Genomic DNA, 20314 nt, shown 5'->3' on the forward strand with positions numbered 1-20314 from the left:
CATCCTTATTATTTAGAACAATTAATGCTATTGCAAACAGTAAATTTTATCAAATGAATATAACAGATATACATAATGAAACTGAAGTATTAACTCATTACAGAAAACAAACACGAATACATAATGCAAAGACCAACACAGAATAGACACACCCGACTCAGTCCAGGCCTCAACGCAGTAAATTGTGAAAATGCCGTCACATACGATGGTGAAAAGGCATTGAAAATTACGTCACATTTGAATTTATGAAATTTTTGAAACAGCAGCAGAATGACGTCACATATGAAAATACTATATCTCAAAAGTAAGATAGAATTAGGATTGATTAAAGATTATAATAGAACTAAATACTGATATTGCATTTAAACACAATGCATATTGGAATACTTTTTAATAGCAATTAACTATAATATATATATGTCCAGTTTGTTATGAATCCAAGTTCAAACGTAAATTATCGTACAGATTACGTTGACCAAAATTAAATCTAATAAATGACGGCGGTGATTAATTTTTTTTTCCATAACACATAAATATAATAGAAAAGACGTCAACACATTTGACAAAATCCGATGAGAATTACAAATATAACATTAAACATTTAAACTAAATACATGAATTTGGGATAGACAAGTACCATAACACGTCTTATAGTAATGCGAATTCACACTCCGCAAAACAGTCACAATCGGGAATAAGTCACGTTTGGTAATTAAAAGATTAGACGACATAATGACAAACCACAATCTACCATGTGGTAAAAATGTCCTTAGCTAGTTTGGTTAAAGACACATCGTATGGATCCACCAATTCGTGATGGTGTCCATAAAATTTACGGAGTGTCAATTTTAATCTGTCCTCCTCATAACTTTGTTGGAGTAGTTTCTGCGTAAGGAGCACACTCCTGTATATGAAGTCCGTATAGTGTGAACAAGCACGTGAATAACGTATCAATTGTGATATGTAAACACCATACGAAGGAGCAGATGGTATGTTACTGCTGAGAAATGGGAAATTGATAATTGGGAAGTTGAAATCGTCCCGTTTGTCATAGATTTTCGTGTGAAGTCGTCCATCTACGTCAATATTGAGGAAAAGATCAAGGTATGAAGTAATCCTTCTAGTATCAGTAGTATCCTTAATTTCAAGTTCACTGGGATATATGAGATGTAAGTATTGGCTGAAGTATGGGTTATTCAATGATAGAACATCATCAATATATCGGAAAGTAAAATTAAAGAATTTCGCAAGGTGCTTTTTCTTTTTGTCTTAGAAGGTTCGACAGAAACGCAAATACAAAATAACAAAGTCGAACAACCAAATATAACAAAATTGTCTGAGAATATTATAAGTTATATGGTTCGCTACTGACCCCGTACGGATCCATAGAGGGTTAGTAAAATCCATAGGGTGTGAGGCCGGAGGCCGAGTCCCCTATGAATTTTATTCACCCTCTATGGATCCGTAGGGGGTCAGTAGTTAACCGTATAACGAATTTATCGGACACTGGTCTTTTTCTGCGGCGTTTTGTTGAAAAATAAACAATGACACACAACAACATTAATAGATGACGTCGCCATTAACGCGTCATGAACCCCATATGAAACTTACTAACCCCATACGGTCTCATTGGGGGTCACCACGTGACGGCATTTAACCAATCACAACGAGATAATTCATCTGTGGTCCGATAATAGTTACATAGTGTGCTAGTGACCTAATACGGTATATATGGGGTCAGTAAATTCCATATCATTATGGGGTGAGAGCGAAGCTCGAATCGGCCCATATCGAATTTACTGACCCCATATATACCGTATTACGTTACTAGCACACTATGATCCACTATGTAACGAATTTATCTTACCGACTATCTATCAAAATGAGCAAGCCAGTCTTCAATACTGTTGGCATTAAGAAATTACTTCCATTGATCCTACAAGAACAATAGCCAACGATAACAACTTGATAGGTTTTAATGTGTTTAATGAATTTATTTCAATCTTAATTATCAATTTCTTCGTATGTTGATACCTTTTAAGATTTTTTCTCAGTTCCGTTTTGTTTTTATAAAGGGACGTAACACCACTACCAACCGTGTATGAAATAAGCCCCGCCTCCCTTCTACCCAATATGGAATATAAAGGGACGTAACTCCACTACTAACCGTGTATGGAATAAGCCCCGCCTCCCTACTAACCTAATATCTAATAAACACGGTCTTCACGCGGACGCTTTTAACCAATAACATTCCTAGAAATTTATAAGAGGTAAGATAAAGAAATATACATAGATCATGATCAACAAATAATGGTCAAAATATCTGAGACAAAGATACAAAAGACAGAACAATGTAGTTAAATAACCAACTATAGCCATCATAACTTAGAAATAAACTCAAAAATAGCAAAGTAAACTAAAGCAATAACTTATTACCAAGATGGCTGATAAATAAACACAAAAGCACTCACATAAAGCCACAAAATAAAAATAAAAAACAACCAATGTTATTTTACTGATAGCATGCATGTTCGGGAAGAGAACAAATTAATAACTAATACAAAAAGTAAGATCTACAAGGTCGACCGGGTGATATGTGGGTAATATGGACAACAACTGGAATACGATGATATGTTGAAGAAGTACATACATTTGCCCTGCAATATGTCACCTCATTTCGACATGCACTGTTTCTATGCGAGGCCTCGGATTGAAGGTCGCCATTCCGACTGGATGTGTGGCTGCGTGTTTATATATCCCGCCAAACAGGCGCCCCTCTTTAAAAGACTATTGTTTCAATGGTGTAATATACCAAAGACAGCTTTTTGAGAATCTCCAAACACTCGGCTGTCGAGAATTCTTTGAACCAGTAGTGTTTATACTCATCGCGAGGTGTATCATAATATCCTACACATATAAGGGAAGTAAATCCGAATTCCTGGATAAATAATCATTGATAAACAGATATTATCCAGGACTTCAATAATTATGCTTTTTTTCACAGTGTACTTCAACAGGATTGTAAAAATAATTCAGTTATTAGTTTTTCAACCAAGTAAATTGAATGAAGAAGTGTGAATCGAATCTAATCAATTTCTATGAACAAGGGGCGAGATTTGTTATTTAATTAGTTTCTATTAATAAAGATTTCTATAATTCACACATTACAAATCGTACTAATTGTATTTCTTTCACTTTTGTAGTTCGATAATAGTCTTTTTATGGTTGATAGTAGAATGTTTTTGTCACCAGGGTCATTAGTCGAACGTGCTTTCAGTATTGGTTGTAAAGTTTATTCAACGCTTCCATTTTATCATTGACGGATGGAATTAGCATTTACCGTTTCCTGAAAATCCGTTATCGTCGTCTTATTTTTATACTAGTATTGCATAGTCATTCAACCCATGTTGACTTTTCAAAAATGGACTCTACGGACAAAATTGAATGACTCAACATACAAATAAGACGACAAGGCACTTTTTGCAAAACAGGTACCAATAAAACAACCACAGCTCACCGCACGGACTTTATTAAAAAGCAAACCCATACCGTATAGTAAGCTTTTTGAAAGAAAAAAAAACTTTGAAAATTTTCAAAAGAGGAAAAAAAATCACATCAGACATAACCAACAACAACCATTAGATTACAGTCCCATGCCTTTGGACAGGCTTGTAAAACATGTGAAGTGGCTAAACATGTTTGTGACAGCTCTGCCTTTCACAAAACTAGAACAGTGGCGTAAAAGAACAACAATAGATCAAACATAAAAAAAAAATAGTTCTTTTGTGGTACATTCATCAGGTGGCAACAACAGACAAATATCAAAATGACATAAGACTCCTCGCAGAAACTGATAGCTAGAATAGTCATAGAATGAAATTCAAAACAGTGTGGCTGTGGCCATTGATTGACACATTAAATTCATCCATTGACTGGGACAATTTACGTGAACGTTTGTCTGTAACGACCACTGTTCACGACGTACCTACGATAGACATTTAAACTGTGGGGTCACCAAAGGTTTCTTAACGCCTTTAATTATAAAATAATTCGAAAAAAAATAATCAGGAATAACCTTTATGTTTTGATTTATATAATTGATATAAATCAAAACATCGTGTTATTTCTGATTAATTTTTCGAATTACTTTATTAAGGTGTTGAAAACCTTTGGTGACCCCATAGTTTAAGTGTCTTTAAAAAGTACATAGTGAGCAGTGGTCGTTACATACAAACGTTCACCTAAATTGTCCCAGTCAATAGATGAATTTAATGTGTCAATTAATGGCCACATCCACACTGTTTTGAATTTCATTCTAGTATCATGTTATAAATAGACAATATTCTCCTAGCTAAAATACCATCCAGTAACGTACATCTGACCTCCAACATCATTAGCCTGACCTTGCATGCTTCAGATAATCAACAAATAAATTGAGACGATATAATTACAGGATATCGTGTTTGATTGTTCCTTTCCACGGAAAAGCTGTTTCAACTACAATTCCCGAGTGACTTATAATGTCTGTATTGCAGTTTTCATTAAAAGTAGAACTATTGTTGAACACACGGGACACTAAAATATAGTATCAGAAATTGGCATTCGTTTTGGTAACTAACAAAATGACACAATTAACTTATCTAATTGTCTTGATCATACAATATAGTCTGGTCACGAAAGAAACGGGCGTTCTATGACAACTGACATGTTCATCCAATGAAAGATCTATATTTGGTAAAGCTATTTAAAAGAGAGAAAATAACACAATTCAATCAAATACTGTCTGTTGAGGAATGATAAAACTATGAATTAGCCTCGGTTTCATGTATAAATGCATCCTACTCATACGATGATTCATATATACTTAAATTAAATTGGTAGATTATTCAAATTGGTCTTATAGTAGTATTGAAAGTGTGACAATCTTGTGTTATTAGTTGAAATCAAAGATTTGGCTAGCACACAAATTTTAGTTATAATCGGTTTTTCGGTTCTTCTGACAACAAGGAAAAACACTGTTTCTTTGAAAATGCCTGTACCAAGTCATGAAAATGGCAGCGTTGTGTTGATTGTTGACTTTTGATTTTATCTGTGTTGTTGACGTCCCTTTTTTTCATTCGCCTGCCTGTTTTGGTATCTTTTTTTATATATATTTATAGTTTTTACACCTTTTCCGCATCGTGCGCGAATTTAAGCCTGTTGTTCGTGTGATGTTTCGATGAATATAAATTTATGTAATTTGTATTCTGTATTTCTGTAAGTATCCAGTTTCTAAGTTAAATATATTTCTTTGTGTGTCCATGTTTAGCGTTCTCATTGATGTAAGTGCACCTACTCCTTCTTTTAATCATATTGAACATTATTTTTCAGAGTCTCCTTCGGCATGAAGGGGTCTTTAGTGGAGACACTAATTATAGATGATTATCCTGAACCAACAGAAGCAGACGAGCCTGGCATCTGTAACTGTTACTTTTACAAGTAGGTACATTTCATTATTAAGTTACTCAATTTCAATAATAAAAAACAATAGTATAAAGACATATCAAGAAACCAGTGGTGTTCGAATCAAAATAGTTCCGCTACCAAATCAATACGAAATATGGCCAGTTTTTCGTATATATTTGATTGTCACAAGCATATGGTCAGCAGACCGTTTGTCGTTTTTATATAGATTAGACTTAATGGTTTACTTTTATAAATTGTTAATTTGATGGAGAGTTGTCTCATTGGCACTTACACCACATCTTCCTATATCTATAGACTGTTGGTTTTCCCGTTTTTAAATGGTTTTACACTAGTAATTTTTGGGGCCCTTTATAGCTTGCTGTTCGTGTTGAAGGCCGTACATTGACCTATAATGGTTTACTTTTATAAATTGTTACTTGGATGGAGAGTTTTCTCATTGGCACTCATACCACATCTCCCTATATCTATTGGATGGAGAGTTGTCTCATTGGCACTCATACCACATCTCCCTATATCTATTGGATGGAGAGTTGTCTCATTGGCACTCATACCACATCTCCCTATATCTATTGGATGGAGAGTTGTCTCATTGACACTCACACCACATCTCCCTATATCTATTGGATGGAGAGTTGTCTCATTGGCACTCATACCACATCTCCCTATACATGTATCTATTGGATGTAGAGTTGTCTCATTGTCACTCATACCACATCTCCCTACTTCTATTGGATGGAGAGTTGTCTCATTGGCACTCATACCACATCTCCCTATATCTATTGGATGGGGAGTTGTCTCATTGACACTCATACCACATCTCCCTATATCTATTGGATGGAGAGTTGTCTCATTGGCACTCATACCACATCTCCCTATATCTATTGGATGGAGAGTTGTCTCATTGGCACTCATACCACATCTCCCTATATCTATTGGATGGAGAGTTGTCTCATTGGCACTCATACCACATCTCCCTATATCTATTGGATGGAGAGTTGTCTCATTGGCACATATACCACATCTCCCTATATCTATTGGATGGAGAGTTGTCTCATTGGCACTCATACCACATCTCCCTATATCTATTGGATGGAGAGTTGTCTCATTGGCACATATACCACATCTCCCTATATCTATTGGATGGAGAGTTGTCTCATTGGCACTCATACCACATCTCCCTATATCTATTGGATGGAGAGTTGTCTCATTGGCACATATACCACATCTCCCTATATCTATTGGATGGAGAGTTGTCTCATTTGGCACTCATACCACATCTCCCTATATCTATTGGATGGAGAGTTGTCTCATTGGCACATATACCACATCTCCCTATATATAAATACTATATGTCAATTTCTTAATCACTCCAAGTCTAAATGAGTTGTAAATAAGCAAAACTTTACAAAGATCTACCATCAAAACCCAATAATTAGAAGGACTGTAATTCCAATCAAGGTTATCGACTTGAAATAGGAAGAATTCGGTGCTTTTAATGTTGACTCTTCACTTAGAGGGAGGTAAGCAACAAATATAACGGTCTTGTTATCATAAATAAAATGTCACACATACTAACCATGAAAACAACAACAAATAAACAATTTGGTTCCATTCCGTACTAAGATGCAATTCAAGCAAAGGTATGATGAATGAAAAGTCATTATTTTGATATTATACATTAGTTATGATAATATTCCAACAAGTGTTACAATGATTACAGATTTTACTCAGATCCCAAAAGACAATAAATCATAGATGATTTTCTCATCTTTCAAACTTAACGATTTAAGATCATGAACGATGCACGACATACAGTAGGGGGACTCAGATCAAACCAATTGATTTACCATGATGAATTAGATTAGCAACTCTGTGAATTTAGTAATAGTTTTGTACATCAAAAGGCAAACGGATATAATGTTTAATCCATGTTGTGGCAAAAAATTATTATTTTCAATCTACTCAAAAGATTTGAGGAAGTGCTTAGAAAACTTTTCTTAACTTTAATCTGTTAAAATGAGGCAGCACACAGCACGACAAAAAGCAATGATTCAGGCAAACTCATAAATGTCACAATTTATTAAAAAGATCTTATTTGAAAAATAGCTAAAATGCTTTAGTTATGATTTAATGAATTTATAGTCTCGTTGTAAAAGTAAGATCTCTGCATGGGTTCGAGAAAATTGAAAATCAGCTGTTAGCAAATTGTATTGCAAGTCTTTTTTATCTTACAAAACTGAAACATGAAAAATGCACGACATAAGGTTTGCTGCTCCCCCAAAATAAAATGATATTATGGGCCATTTCTGTCATAAAACTGCATTGTTAAATATTCATAAATAACAGCAATATAAAAAAAAACTCTAAAATCTAAAGCAGCAATTTTACCTGTTCACTCAGTTTAAAGGAAGTGGTCCATGCATGTTTTCACAAATTTAATGCAGGTTTTTACAAATTTCTGTTTTATTAAGCTGCCAACTATCCAGAATAGTGTCACTCCCACCCGATTGTACTGAAGTTGCGACATGTTGTAAACTGCAATTTAGAAACAAATGTTATATCTCTTACGATTTCTGGGCAGCAGACTGACAAGTTATATTATACATGTAATTAAATTACGTCAGTTTCCTTAATTACGTGGTCTCAAATGAAAACATCACAGATTTTACAACTACGATTTATGAGTTACTCAAACACTTCGCTTACATCAAATACAGGAACGGTAAATAATCACCTCGGCAAACTTCGGGATATTCTTTTTTGAATCTGTCGATTTCTTTTACAGTTTTTAGTGTGTACTGATAACATTAAAACACTTTTAGAGAGTGGTCGATATCGTAAGCGTATTAAGTCTGATATTAAAATCTATATTTCTTTTTCAAAATGTCAAAACAAAATATAAATAAAAGTAAATTAGGCTTTCTGAATACACAGTGATTGGAATAATCTTACAAGACATTGCCACAAAAAAAGTTTATAAAGTCTTAATATAGGCACTAACATGGCAGAAGCTCTGTTCGATTTTCCTTTATTTCAATCTAAGAAATCTGGTTATTTTTTTTTAACATAAAAGTAAAATCAATCAAGAAAACCCTATTCCTGTCAAAGGTAAAACTACTTTAAATCGGTTAAATTCCAAATGTTATCTGGTTTATATATTTACACATGACTTCAGGTTCAGCTGATTTTTTTTAAAGTTTTCTAGAAAACGAGAAAAATTGAAGAATATGTTTTACGAGAGCATTTAATCAAGAAGGTAATTGGGTAGTTACAGATTTAAACAGGTTGGTTTGGTAGATTTAAACATTCATTGATTTCTTGATTGGAAATAGTTTTTTAGTGATAAATAATGTACTAAATGATAGATAGCTCCTGGATTATGTAATTTATCATCGCTTCACTTTTATCAATAATGACAAAGGTTTTAATAGGATGATAGTTCTGCAACTTTGCAGTCTTTGAAGGTTGCATCATGTCTAACATTTCCTCAGACATTTCGTATTTGCATTTGAGTTGATGTCAGACAGTTAGTAAATACTATAAACAATATATCAAATTTTACTATATTGGAGTGAAATGTCCTGGTTTTTTGATTTGTTAAATTACATGTATAAGAAATTCATAATAATCCCTATACAAAGCGAAAATAATCAAAAGATCAGAATAGCAACAAAATATTAAATTCAGGACATTTCAGTATAATATAACTGTTAGTTGGGTTTCACATGAAATATTGTCTCTATAGTTCTCTGACAGTGCTCTATATTAAACACTTTGACATCAGACCATAGTTAACATCGCTCCGTGACAACAATTTAACTAGAATTTCAATGATGAAAAATTCCGATGCTTTCCAAAAGAAATTTCAATACTGTGTATCAGTTAAATTGAAAACCCGCGAGAGGGACACAACCAAGACAAGTCATTGGAAATGTAAAAAAAACTTCACCTTCTACACGAAGAAATGTTCAGCATTGCTCACAGTTGAAGCAGGAGCACACAATTGTGGCAGTTATACATCAGAAGCCAGTTCTGCAACAAAAGTGCCAAAGGAAACAAGTAGAACAGTCATCAGTAAGAAAATAAAACCCAAGAGCAGTATATAAAAATCATTGGAAGTTATGTATAACGCCGACGATAAAACGAAAAATGAAAAACGAAAAAAGGAAACAACAACCGAAATGAGTAGACAGTTCATAAAATAAACTCAAATGCATAGAAATCCGTTACAGCGATGGTACAACGAAGTTTTCTGTAGCTTTTGGCGTTCAGCGATGATCGAAGATTCACATGTATATTTCCTCCTGATATAATAAGAAACTGATTAGAGAACGTCCGTTTACTCCTCCAAACGTAGAATAACAACATGTGCAACAAAACAAACGTTAGCCAAATAAAAGCTTCAGTATGTGTTAGTGATACAAGTCTTATAATAAATATTATCTGTCGCAAGGCAATGTCTTCCTTACAAAATGTGTCCTCTCTTATAAGGAGTCGGCGTTTTCTCCCATTTCAACTATTCCAGCTTCCTTTAGATACGTAGAAATCAATTTTTACTAACAACAAATATTAAGGTCAAGTAACAGTGACTACAGTAAATGGACTATTTTACAGATTTCAGTAAAACTTGCATACAACTCTTGCTCGATGAACTTCAACTTAAAATCGAAAAATAATGCATTTATCTCATTTATCATTTAAAATATTACTGATTAATTTTCTACAAAACTTGTGAAAATTTGTATAGAAAGCACATAAAATCTGCATAAAATCTTCTAAAATTTGTCTTAAAATCGCCAAATTTCTTATTCTGCTCCATAGATTTTAATAAAATAAATATATGTTGTCATCAACATATAGTTTTTTAAGAAAAGGGATTTGGCGATTTTAAGACAAATTTTATATGTTTTTTCGCCCATTTTATGTGCTTTCTATACAAATATTCACCACAATTAAACGAAATCAATCGACCAGTAGTGGATACTTATATGCATAATGAGCAGTAGTGGATACTTATATGCATAATGACCAGTTGTCGATACTTATATGCATAATGACCAGTAGTCGATACTTATATGCATAATGACCAGTTGTCGATACGTATATGCATAATGACCAGTAGTCGATACTTATATGCATAATGACCAGTTGTCGATACGTATATGCATAATGACCAATAGTCGATACTTAGAATTAAATTCATAACAGTGTAGCCAAACGTAAATCTTATGTTGGTAATTATACTGAATAATTTACCTATATAGGCTATCGTTAACAATGATGTATGCATAATGACTAGTAATTATTATAAAGAAAGCTCAGCTAAAACAATGTGAAAAAATATGCCAAAAATGTATGAAGGAAGGCAATATTAATAAACTAACATATTCTTCTTTCTATCACAAATTGTTTAAATAAATTTACGTTCAAGAACTTGATTATAATTCAGGAAGTTTTTACATACTGTTTCAATCATTATCACGCTGAATCGAAAAGATAGATGATATTTCTTTGTTCTTTAACAGCAACGCACATTTTTTGCATTTTTTTATTAAAGAGAGTTCATTTTTTTCTAGAAAAACACGTGAAAACTTATTAATAGTTTCGCAAATCTGAATGACTGACAAGGTTTGCAAGTTGTATATAAAAGTTAGATAATTATTTATTTATAACTTCTCTCATTGGAATTTAACATCAAATATAAAACAAAGTAGCTGATGAAAAGGTTAACTTGCGTTATTATATTGTCTTACGTAGACATTTCTATTGCAGTTCTACCAAAACTTTATAGCTGTTCTAAATGATTTTGAAGACTCAATTTTGAAGTATACATAGAGAGATAGCAAATATTCTTGCTCAAACAAATTCAAATATTATGTGATCACCGATCGTTTATCGTATATATAATGTGATCACCGATCGTTTATCGTATATATAAGTGTGAAATATATCTTCTTTAGCTGTAAAGATCTATTGGCAGAAGAATTCTTAAAAAAACAAAGATAAATACAACAGAATTCAATTAGTAAAATTGAATTTGTGCATATTTCGATTAGTTAATAGCAGTTAGTAAACTGTTTTGTTTTGTGTTCACGCAGGGCAAACAAGTGGCGTTGCATCTGCAATGAGAAAGTATATATCTCCTGAGATAAAGCTTGTTGAGGAAGAGTGCAATCGTAGTGAACATGTATATAACACCCAAAGACACCTCTTTACACATACATCTACATTATCAACACTTTACAATGAATGTGAATACACACACTCTAGAGAAATTGCAGTACCTAAAACAATCTAGAAAATACTTTATAAGAGATCAACCAATACAGGCTCATCTCCTCGTACTTCGGTATAAAAACACTTGACTGTTCAACCTTTTCACGAAATTTCTCGTCAAATCTTATAGCCTAACTAAAAGAGCAATTCCAGCTTTGTTTTACCAATAATGACCAAAACCATTGTCGATACAAATACTAGTATCCATAAGCCTTTTTATATTCCGTCTTATTTTAACATAAAAAGGCCGAAAAGGTTAGATGATTTAACAGAAAATTGAGTTTTTCTAGGAAATCTATCCCATGAATTTTCTGTGCGACTGATATGTTATTGCTGTCTTTTTGTCGCAGTCATGATTTATCGAGCACCCAACTTTCTATTAAACTAGAACACACCCGTGATATCGCGGGTCCGTGACTGAATTAAAGTATATAACTATGCGCAAGCCTTATTTTAGTATTAGTATTGTCATCTGATAAAGTCATGCCGATTATAAGATACACAGTTTTCTCTGCTTTCAAATCTTTCTGTTTGAACCCGTCGAACTGGAACTTATCAGTTATTGGTAATATTAATTATTTTGAAAACAAAAGGTCCTGGAATGGAGTATTTTTTTAATCAACAGCATTGTCCTATATTAGTTATAAATAAAGTTGAATTCTTTGATTCGCTGTTTTACGTCATGCCCGCTAACAAAATTGAAAACTGTACACCTTATTTTTAGTTCAGATTTTAAGTATTCGTATTGTTATCTTAGAAAGTCTACTGATTAAAGTACTGCAATAGGTAACAATTTGACAATTTAGTAGTGTCAACCCTGTGATTATGACCCGTGTATATAGCATAATAATCCTGAATTCACCGTTTGTTGGTGCGCCTGTCAGACGCGGAACGTACAGATAAGGTAATAGGTAAACAGGTAAATATACTTTTGGTATCGGACTCGACCCGGAACTTCTTAATTATTGGCAATATTAATTACGTGGAAAACAAAAGGGCCTGGAGTGGTGTAATTTTTAATCTACACCTTTGTACTATATTAGTTATATATAAAGTTGAATTCTTTGATTCGTCGTTTTTACGTGATGACGGCTGACAAATTGGACCTCGTAATTTTAGTATTATAGATGCATATAGGTCATTTTAGTTATTTAAGCTTTAAGATGTTCCTGCTCTATTCTGTTACAAAACTGAGCTGTCGACGTTATATTAATATTGCTGAATTATCTATACTAAAAACGGAATTCGATTCCCAAAGTATTTTTGTTTATCATGAATCGGAAATTTCAATGGCTATATCATATAATATTTGTAGAGAAAATTCGTAAGAAAGAATTTTGAGAAATGAGATTATGTTTTAAAGGGGTTTTTACGTGCATTCAATAAATTCATTCTCATTTTCAGGATCTTTTAAATTACTTCATCTCTTCGAGTATAAAAGTTACATAGAATGTGCAAGTTCACTTCTATTTGCATATACATTTGAATGAAAAACCAAGAGAACGTCAATCTATTAATGTAATTTTATATGATTTGATTATCAACGACTGTGGTTCCTTCTAAAATCGTCAGTAGTTGGGAGGAAAATATTATTTAGAATAAAAATAATAATCAGTGCTCTGATCAGAATCTTAATGAGTACTCGTCGATGTGTTCCGTACGAAATATTTAAGTTTCCACCTGTTTTCTTTTACTAAAAATGAGTTATTGTTGTATTACTTAAACAATTTACCTGTTGCTTATATCTTCCACTTCAAATACAAAACCATATTGACATTTTGCTTTTAAGCTTTTTTGTGTAAATTCCTTTTTAACTATTTAATTCCTATCTATATTGAATGTTTGTTTTCAAAACATTTGAATACTACGTAAGTATATCAAATTAACGTTTTGGCAGACGTTTCCACTTTGGCACGTGCGTTTAAGAGGTTTTTTGCCAAATAATTGTTTACGATTTTAACATTGGAAGGAAAGTTTCCAGTACTTTGAAGGCATGCCACAGTGCAAGGGGCTGCTATTATCACTTATTAGTGTAATATTATTATACATTCCGTTCTGAATGAAATACCTTGATTGTTTGGTACGATGATTAAATTTATTTTCTAGTTCAAATGGGTTAAGCACATCAGCAAAATAACAACTCAACTGTTTGTATTTTATCTGTTCTCATCCAAATGAAAAGGATTTCTCTTAACAGAAATATGTTTAACTGCATTTAAAAATAATAAATTAGTAGAGAGTAATTGTTTTAAAGATGAATTCACCTGTTAAGTTGGCTGATAGCTGACATTATGAAAATAAATCAGACGAATAACGTACATGCACTCTATTTCATGCTTTATTGAAACATTACTTCTACAAATAGGAAATTTCAAAAGCATGTTTCCGTTTTGGTGCATAATATTACCTGATGCAATTTTAATATTAATATGTTGTATTGTTTAATGCATCCCAATTACAAGTACAAGTAGTTCCTTAACTGCCGTGCTTTACTGTACACATTTTCTCTGGTTCCGTTATAGCTAAATAATTTAATTTTGGATGTAACACGTCTTCTGATTAGCTGACGTTATTTTGTTATGAGCCCATAGACATAATTTAGTCATGTGACCGTGACGTCATCAACGTTTTTTCATGGTTTTCTACGGTTTAAAACTTTATTTATTTAAGGAATGACTGTAATATTTTTTCTGTCAATGTCGAAATAACATAAAAAATGTGGTGCACACTGTTAAATAACCCGCTACGCGCGTTATTCAGTGTGCACCAAATTTTTAATGTTATTTCTTCATAGACAGAAAAAATATTACAGTTATTCCTTAAATAAATAAAGTTAACATGTGTACAGCGTACATACTTATATATATATATGCCTATAGATATAAGGTATATATATGTATGTGACCTAAAGCAGCTTAGCAATCGTAACGAGTTTGGGATTATTCTAGATAAATACTCAAAATTGCACAAAATCTATTGTATTACAGTTTTAAATCACCTATAAACATTTATATAATTTGATAATGTTACGAGTTACAAATATAATACGTTTTAAGTCACCCGTAAATTAGAATAGGAAACCAGTTCAACCTTTCTAATCTGAACCCCCATTTACCGTTTCATAATTGGTCTTCAAATCACGTTCATCTTCTTTTAGAGTGATCATAATAGATAGCAGTAAATTAACTCGGTGAATGAAAATCGATATCACTATTCTAAATAATAAAAAAAGGGGGAGGTGGTGGTAACGAGGCGAACAAGTATACCAAATGTTGATTTGCTTGGAATTGCTATGATTACATTCTGTACGTTCATGACTGATCGAATCTGTAAAGTATTAATATCATACTCCTCCTTAAACACTGGCCAAGTCTTTCTCGTCTTGCTTAGGTTCTGGAAACTAATTTGATCTATAATAACCATAGATTTACCGACAATTGATCATCAGTATTACTTCTGGGTAAACTTTATTTCATACGATGATACATATCAACAAATAAACGCTAGACATACAATGTGTGAATATGATATTGGAACATTTGTGTGATTAAACACGACATTGTTGTCAATATTGTTGTAGTAAGATACATGCTTGGATTAAACGAGTAGATGTGTTTGTACACCGAGATACCGTCACACCAATATGTCGTCACACTGTCAATCAGTGTTTTACTGCAGTTAGTACATATACATGCATATTTGTGGTGCATTCCACAGGTGAGTGGACATGATCGATGTTGCTATGCATATCTGGTATTTGTCGACTACTTTAGACAGATAGGGAGTCTGAAATGAACACATGGAGACAAACATTAATTACTATGCAAATGTATTGGTGATATTGACTTTTTAGCGATCTTTAAGAGAATTGAAAATACGATTTGAGTCAGCTTACCCCATTATGATTGTTATGATACAGTGAAGGTCGCAGTAACATAAACGCAACAGGATACAATGTAATCAAAAACACGCACTCATTATCTTAAAATTAACCATTTGAAGAGAAGTTCACATGTATTTAAAGTCTTAGTGACTTCATGCTGTAAAATTTAAATACATAGATCTAGGTATAGCTCCTGGCTATGTAGTAAAAGTCATTGGTTGTATCGACATTTTATTCGATGGTTTAATGCAGTATAATGGACCTAAACATAGAAGGATGAAATATTGAGCGGAATTATTAATTTTCAATGCATTTGTTTGATAAGAGTGTTCATTCATAAAATGTCGATATCAGAAGCAGACGATTGCAGTCATGACGAGGCCGCAAAACTTGTTTTAGAAAATTCAAATAGTGATGAAAAAATTAATCGTAAAAAGAAAAAGGAACGAAAATCCGTTCGAATAAGTGACGATGAAATAACGTTCTACCCCTCAGACAGTGGATACATTACAAGTAAAGGGGAAAATACAAATTTGTTAGACGATTGGTCTGAGGAGGGGTGCAATAGTATAATAACAGTTGAGGAATGGACAGAGGAAGTGTTGCGGACTGACAATGTTCTCAAGGATATAACTGTTCCTAGGTGAGTCTTCACACTCAGTTTATTGAATCACAAAAACATAGAGTTCAACTTGGCAATAAGGAAAGAGGGAAAATATTGGCTGTATATGTGTTCAGGTTTAGGGAAAACTACCCTCAACAAACCTAGTATTGAAAATTCATTGAAAAATTCTAAAAATACTTTACATCTATTATCATAAATAGCATTTTTTGTCGAAAATAGTTTATTTTAAATGTCCTATATCGTTTATATGGAGAGATATGTTTATGAATACCTGTTTCACCTGTTCGTTTGTTGACACAGAACTTATAACAAAAACCAAAGTGGTATTATTTTATGACTAAATCAAACAACTAGCTTCCGGCAAAACAAAACATAAAAGTTGGCAAAAAGGTAGAAAACAAATGCATATATAACTTATAAATGCCCAAGTTTCAGTGTGTCTTGAATTCTTAAAAGCACACCTTATAAATATATTGACTTGATTATATTTCATTTGATAACTATTTGTTATTGAAAACGGACACCGTATACAAATGACGAAACAAGTCTTACACAAATATATCATTTAGTAAAATCTTTAAACTTCAATTGAAATAAATATAGATTTATTATTTGATTGAATTGTTAATTTTAAAATTTCATTTTCAACGTGTAATGCATCAATAAATGAGAGGTGAGCCATAAAGTTATATGTATCCGCCCAGGGCTGTATATATACATTTCGCATGTAATGAGTGTACACACATGTAATCTTCTGCATTTCTATATTAGTCACTTTAACCCTTCCTTGGTGAAAATAAAATCTACTAACCAAATAAGAAGTGGGTTATGATGAATAATAAACAGCTTTTTATTAAAGAGTCTCTTTAGTATAATTAACGTTCTAATATTACGTAATTATAGAAAGTGCTGTGTATGCATAAATTATGCTTCATAAACTATTCTATTGACGGTGATATTTAAAAAAAATGAAACATATTAAAATGGATATTTGGAAATTTATGTTCAGGAAGACATTAATAGACATGGAATTGATTAACTGTCAGTAAACATGACCTGTTGTCTCGCGAACATCAACCTCAAATTTACAATTTCAACATGTTCTTTATAGAGAACTGTTTTATATAAGTAGCTAGCAGTCTTCAGACATAATAATTGATTTTCTGTATAAGATGCTGTTAATATCAAGGCTGACAATGTTTTGCAGTCGTTTTCAAATAAATGCAGTCATCTATTTGTCTTCAATCTTTTCTTAAGGCAATTTGTTCGCTGACATTTGTTAACTTTGTATAATGCTTTCAGCAAACTGTTCTGGGGACTATTGAATTATCTTTTATATATATTAGAAACACTTTCATAGAAGTTGTTTATATTCTTTCGAATTAAAGTCACGATATATCAAAGTGTATCCAGTGATTTAGTTGACTACCTTGTCCTGTAGTGTTTTGTCAATATTTGTATCTATTCTCTCATTGGCAATCATATAACATCCCATAGTTTCTAAACAGGCATCGGATGAAAGATTCTGTGCTCATAGATGCGAGTCAATTTTCCTTTATAACGTGAAAGTTTATCAGCTATTTAATGTATCAACAAAACAATTTCATTGAATGTATTTTTAATCAAATATAATCGTGTCTAGACTATACCAAGAGAGAACAAAGCAGTATTCTGGTCAATCAGATACAAGAATAATAGATGTACAATGCATTGTTTGTTATCTAAATTGGCCAGTATGCTGCGGATAAGAATTTCCTGTTTACATCTAAAAAAAATAAGTTACAAATATCAGATACCATATGTCTTTAGTATTTTTCTTCTGCTGATTTTGATTCGTTAAGACTTGCTCACATGTATATTGGTATTTACTCAGTTTGAATGCCTTTGATTGAGGTCGATACGATGCTCTATCGACTAATAGCAACATATCGATCTCTAACTTCGATCTCAGTCTATATGCTTCTCCTAGTTACTTGAATATTACTAACTTTAAAAACAATACTGAAGAACTATACATGTCAGCAAAGTGATAACTTTTGAAGGTGTTATTCTAAGTATAGATTTGGTAACCCATTGCGTTTATCATAAACGTAGATGCAATGTGTTTGGACGTTGCATGTCAGTTGTGTAGTTTGGTTTGTATTCTCAAGTTGGATCTTCTGACACTGGCAAAAGAAAAAAATATAGATTTCTTGTTGACAATATGGATAATTTAAGTGGGTATCTGCTCTAACGACAGTTTTTATTTTCCCTAATTCATGGGTTCACAAATGACTTGACAGTCTGAACGGATATGTAGTCGACTTAATTATAAAAAGTAAAATAACAAAAATATATACAAGACAAAAATACAAAAATTGACCACAACACAACAACACATTAGGGGGAGGCATGTCAATGACAAAAATGAAAAAAATAGTCTTAGATGCATGATTTTTTAAATTATTTGTTTTTGCATGGCTTTGAACTATAGCTGACATCAACTGCGAGTACTTGCAGATCTGTACTAAGTGTGTTTTTGTTGTTCTGATGAGTTAAGCCTTTTTCAACTGATTTGTTTAGTTCGTTCTTATGTTGTACTTTACACCACTGTCCCAGTTTATGATAGGGTTGGAATCCCGCAAAATTATGTATGCATGTGCCTGTTCTAAGTCAGGAGCCTTTAATTTAGTGGTTGTCGTTTGTTGCTGTGTTACATATTTTTATTTCGATCATTTTTGTACTTAAGTTAGGCCGTTATTTTTCTCGTTTGAATTGTTAACCATTTGTCATTTGGGGGCCTTGTATAGCTAACTATGCGGTTTGGGCATTGCTCACTATTGAAGGTCATACGATGACCTATAGTTGTTAATTTCTATGTCATTTGGTTTCTAGTGAAGAGTTGTGTCATTTATACTCATACCACATTTATTTTTTTATATAAACAATAAAGGTTAATGATTTGATACTAACGTATAGTTCCTTAAAACTGAATTCCACGCCAAAATAGTATTAATATAATTTATAAATTATTGTGTTGTAAAATGATGCCCTTTATGGGTTCTTGATTAGATTAATAAAATTCTTATCTTATCTTATTTTCTTATAAACAAAAAAAATGGGAAACTTAAACACAGTAAAGGTAAATTATTAGATACTTAAGTCTGGATACATAAAATCTAAATTCAGAACACTGGCGAAACATTTTTTTAATTATTTGACCAGAAGTATATCAGGACGACCAGCACGTTATGAAAATGAATTTCTTATTGGATATAATATTCAGACAATTGCTAATTTCACAAGAAAACAACCCTTGCATTATATATGTATACCATAAAAAAATTATAGAATATTCACCCTCAAAAGCATCTATCCATACCGTTTTTTTAAATGATACCTTAAGAGAGAAACCACTTTTTACATCTTTCGACGACCATGTGCCTAGCATGTAAATAAAGATGTGATTAACACTACACACATCTAGGCCCCTTTTCTACGTTGGAAAAATACTTTATAAGAGTGAACATGGAAAATCTATTTGTCTTCAGTGACACCTCTATTTGAACCATCATGACACACTTATTGTATTCAATTCTAATATATTTGTAAACAATTGATTAGTAGAGTAAATATTTAAATTGTTGCGTCAATATTTTGATAATTAAATTAATATTAATGTATTAAATTGATTATTTTGGGGTCAAATCCTCTGTGACAGTTAAAAGGTGTTTCGATGTAGAAATAAATTGATAAATGTATATAGAAACAGCTTACAGCTATACATGAAAAAAAAGCACTCGCCTATGTGCAAATTTGTTTTGCAAAAAGAAAGTTTATGAAGTTAGTGCAGCGTTTAGTTGCAAATAAATAGCTCTCACATCTAAATATATATATATATACTTATAGCCAAATGAAAAAAAAATGCATGGTTAAGTTGTCTATAGCTGTTTCAAAGTTACTCGTATTGCAGATTATTTGTTTCTTTTCTTTGTCCATTTCTTTTTTGTAATTTGTTGATATTATATGAGAACATCGTATATATACATCTTTGTGCTTCAATATACAGATGTCTAGAATTATAT

At 32.3% G+C, this 20314-nt stretch overlaps 1 protein-coding gene across 2 annotated transcripts in view; it reads left to right on the forward strand.

Annotated features, from left to right (window-relative positions):
- LOC143058266 (uncharacterized) overlaps window positions 1–20314 on the forward strand; it is a 57269-nt gene that overhangs the window by 5665 nt on the left and 31290 nt on the right. The window contains exon 2 of one of the 2 annotated variants that reach the window (XM_076231746.1): window positions 5371–5478. In XM_076231746.1, coding sequence (XP_076087861.1) covers window positions 5371–5478 — 108 coding nt within the window. Of the gene's footprint in view, window positions 1–5370; window positions 5479–15880; window positions 16269–20314 lie in introns of those variants that run through there. The other variant, XM_076231741.1, reaches the window with a different exon arrangement.

Source organism: Mytilus galloprovincialis, chromosome 1 (genome assembly GCF_965363235.1).
Source record: "Mytilus galloprovincialis chromosome 1, xbMytGall1.hap1.1, whole genome shotgun sequence".
Classification (NCBI taxonomy): domain Eukaryota; kingdom Metazoa; phylum Mollusca; class Bivalvia; order Mytilida; family Mytilidae; genus Mytilus; species Mytilus galloprovincialis.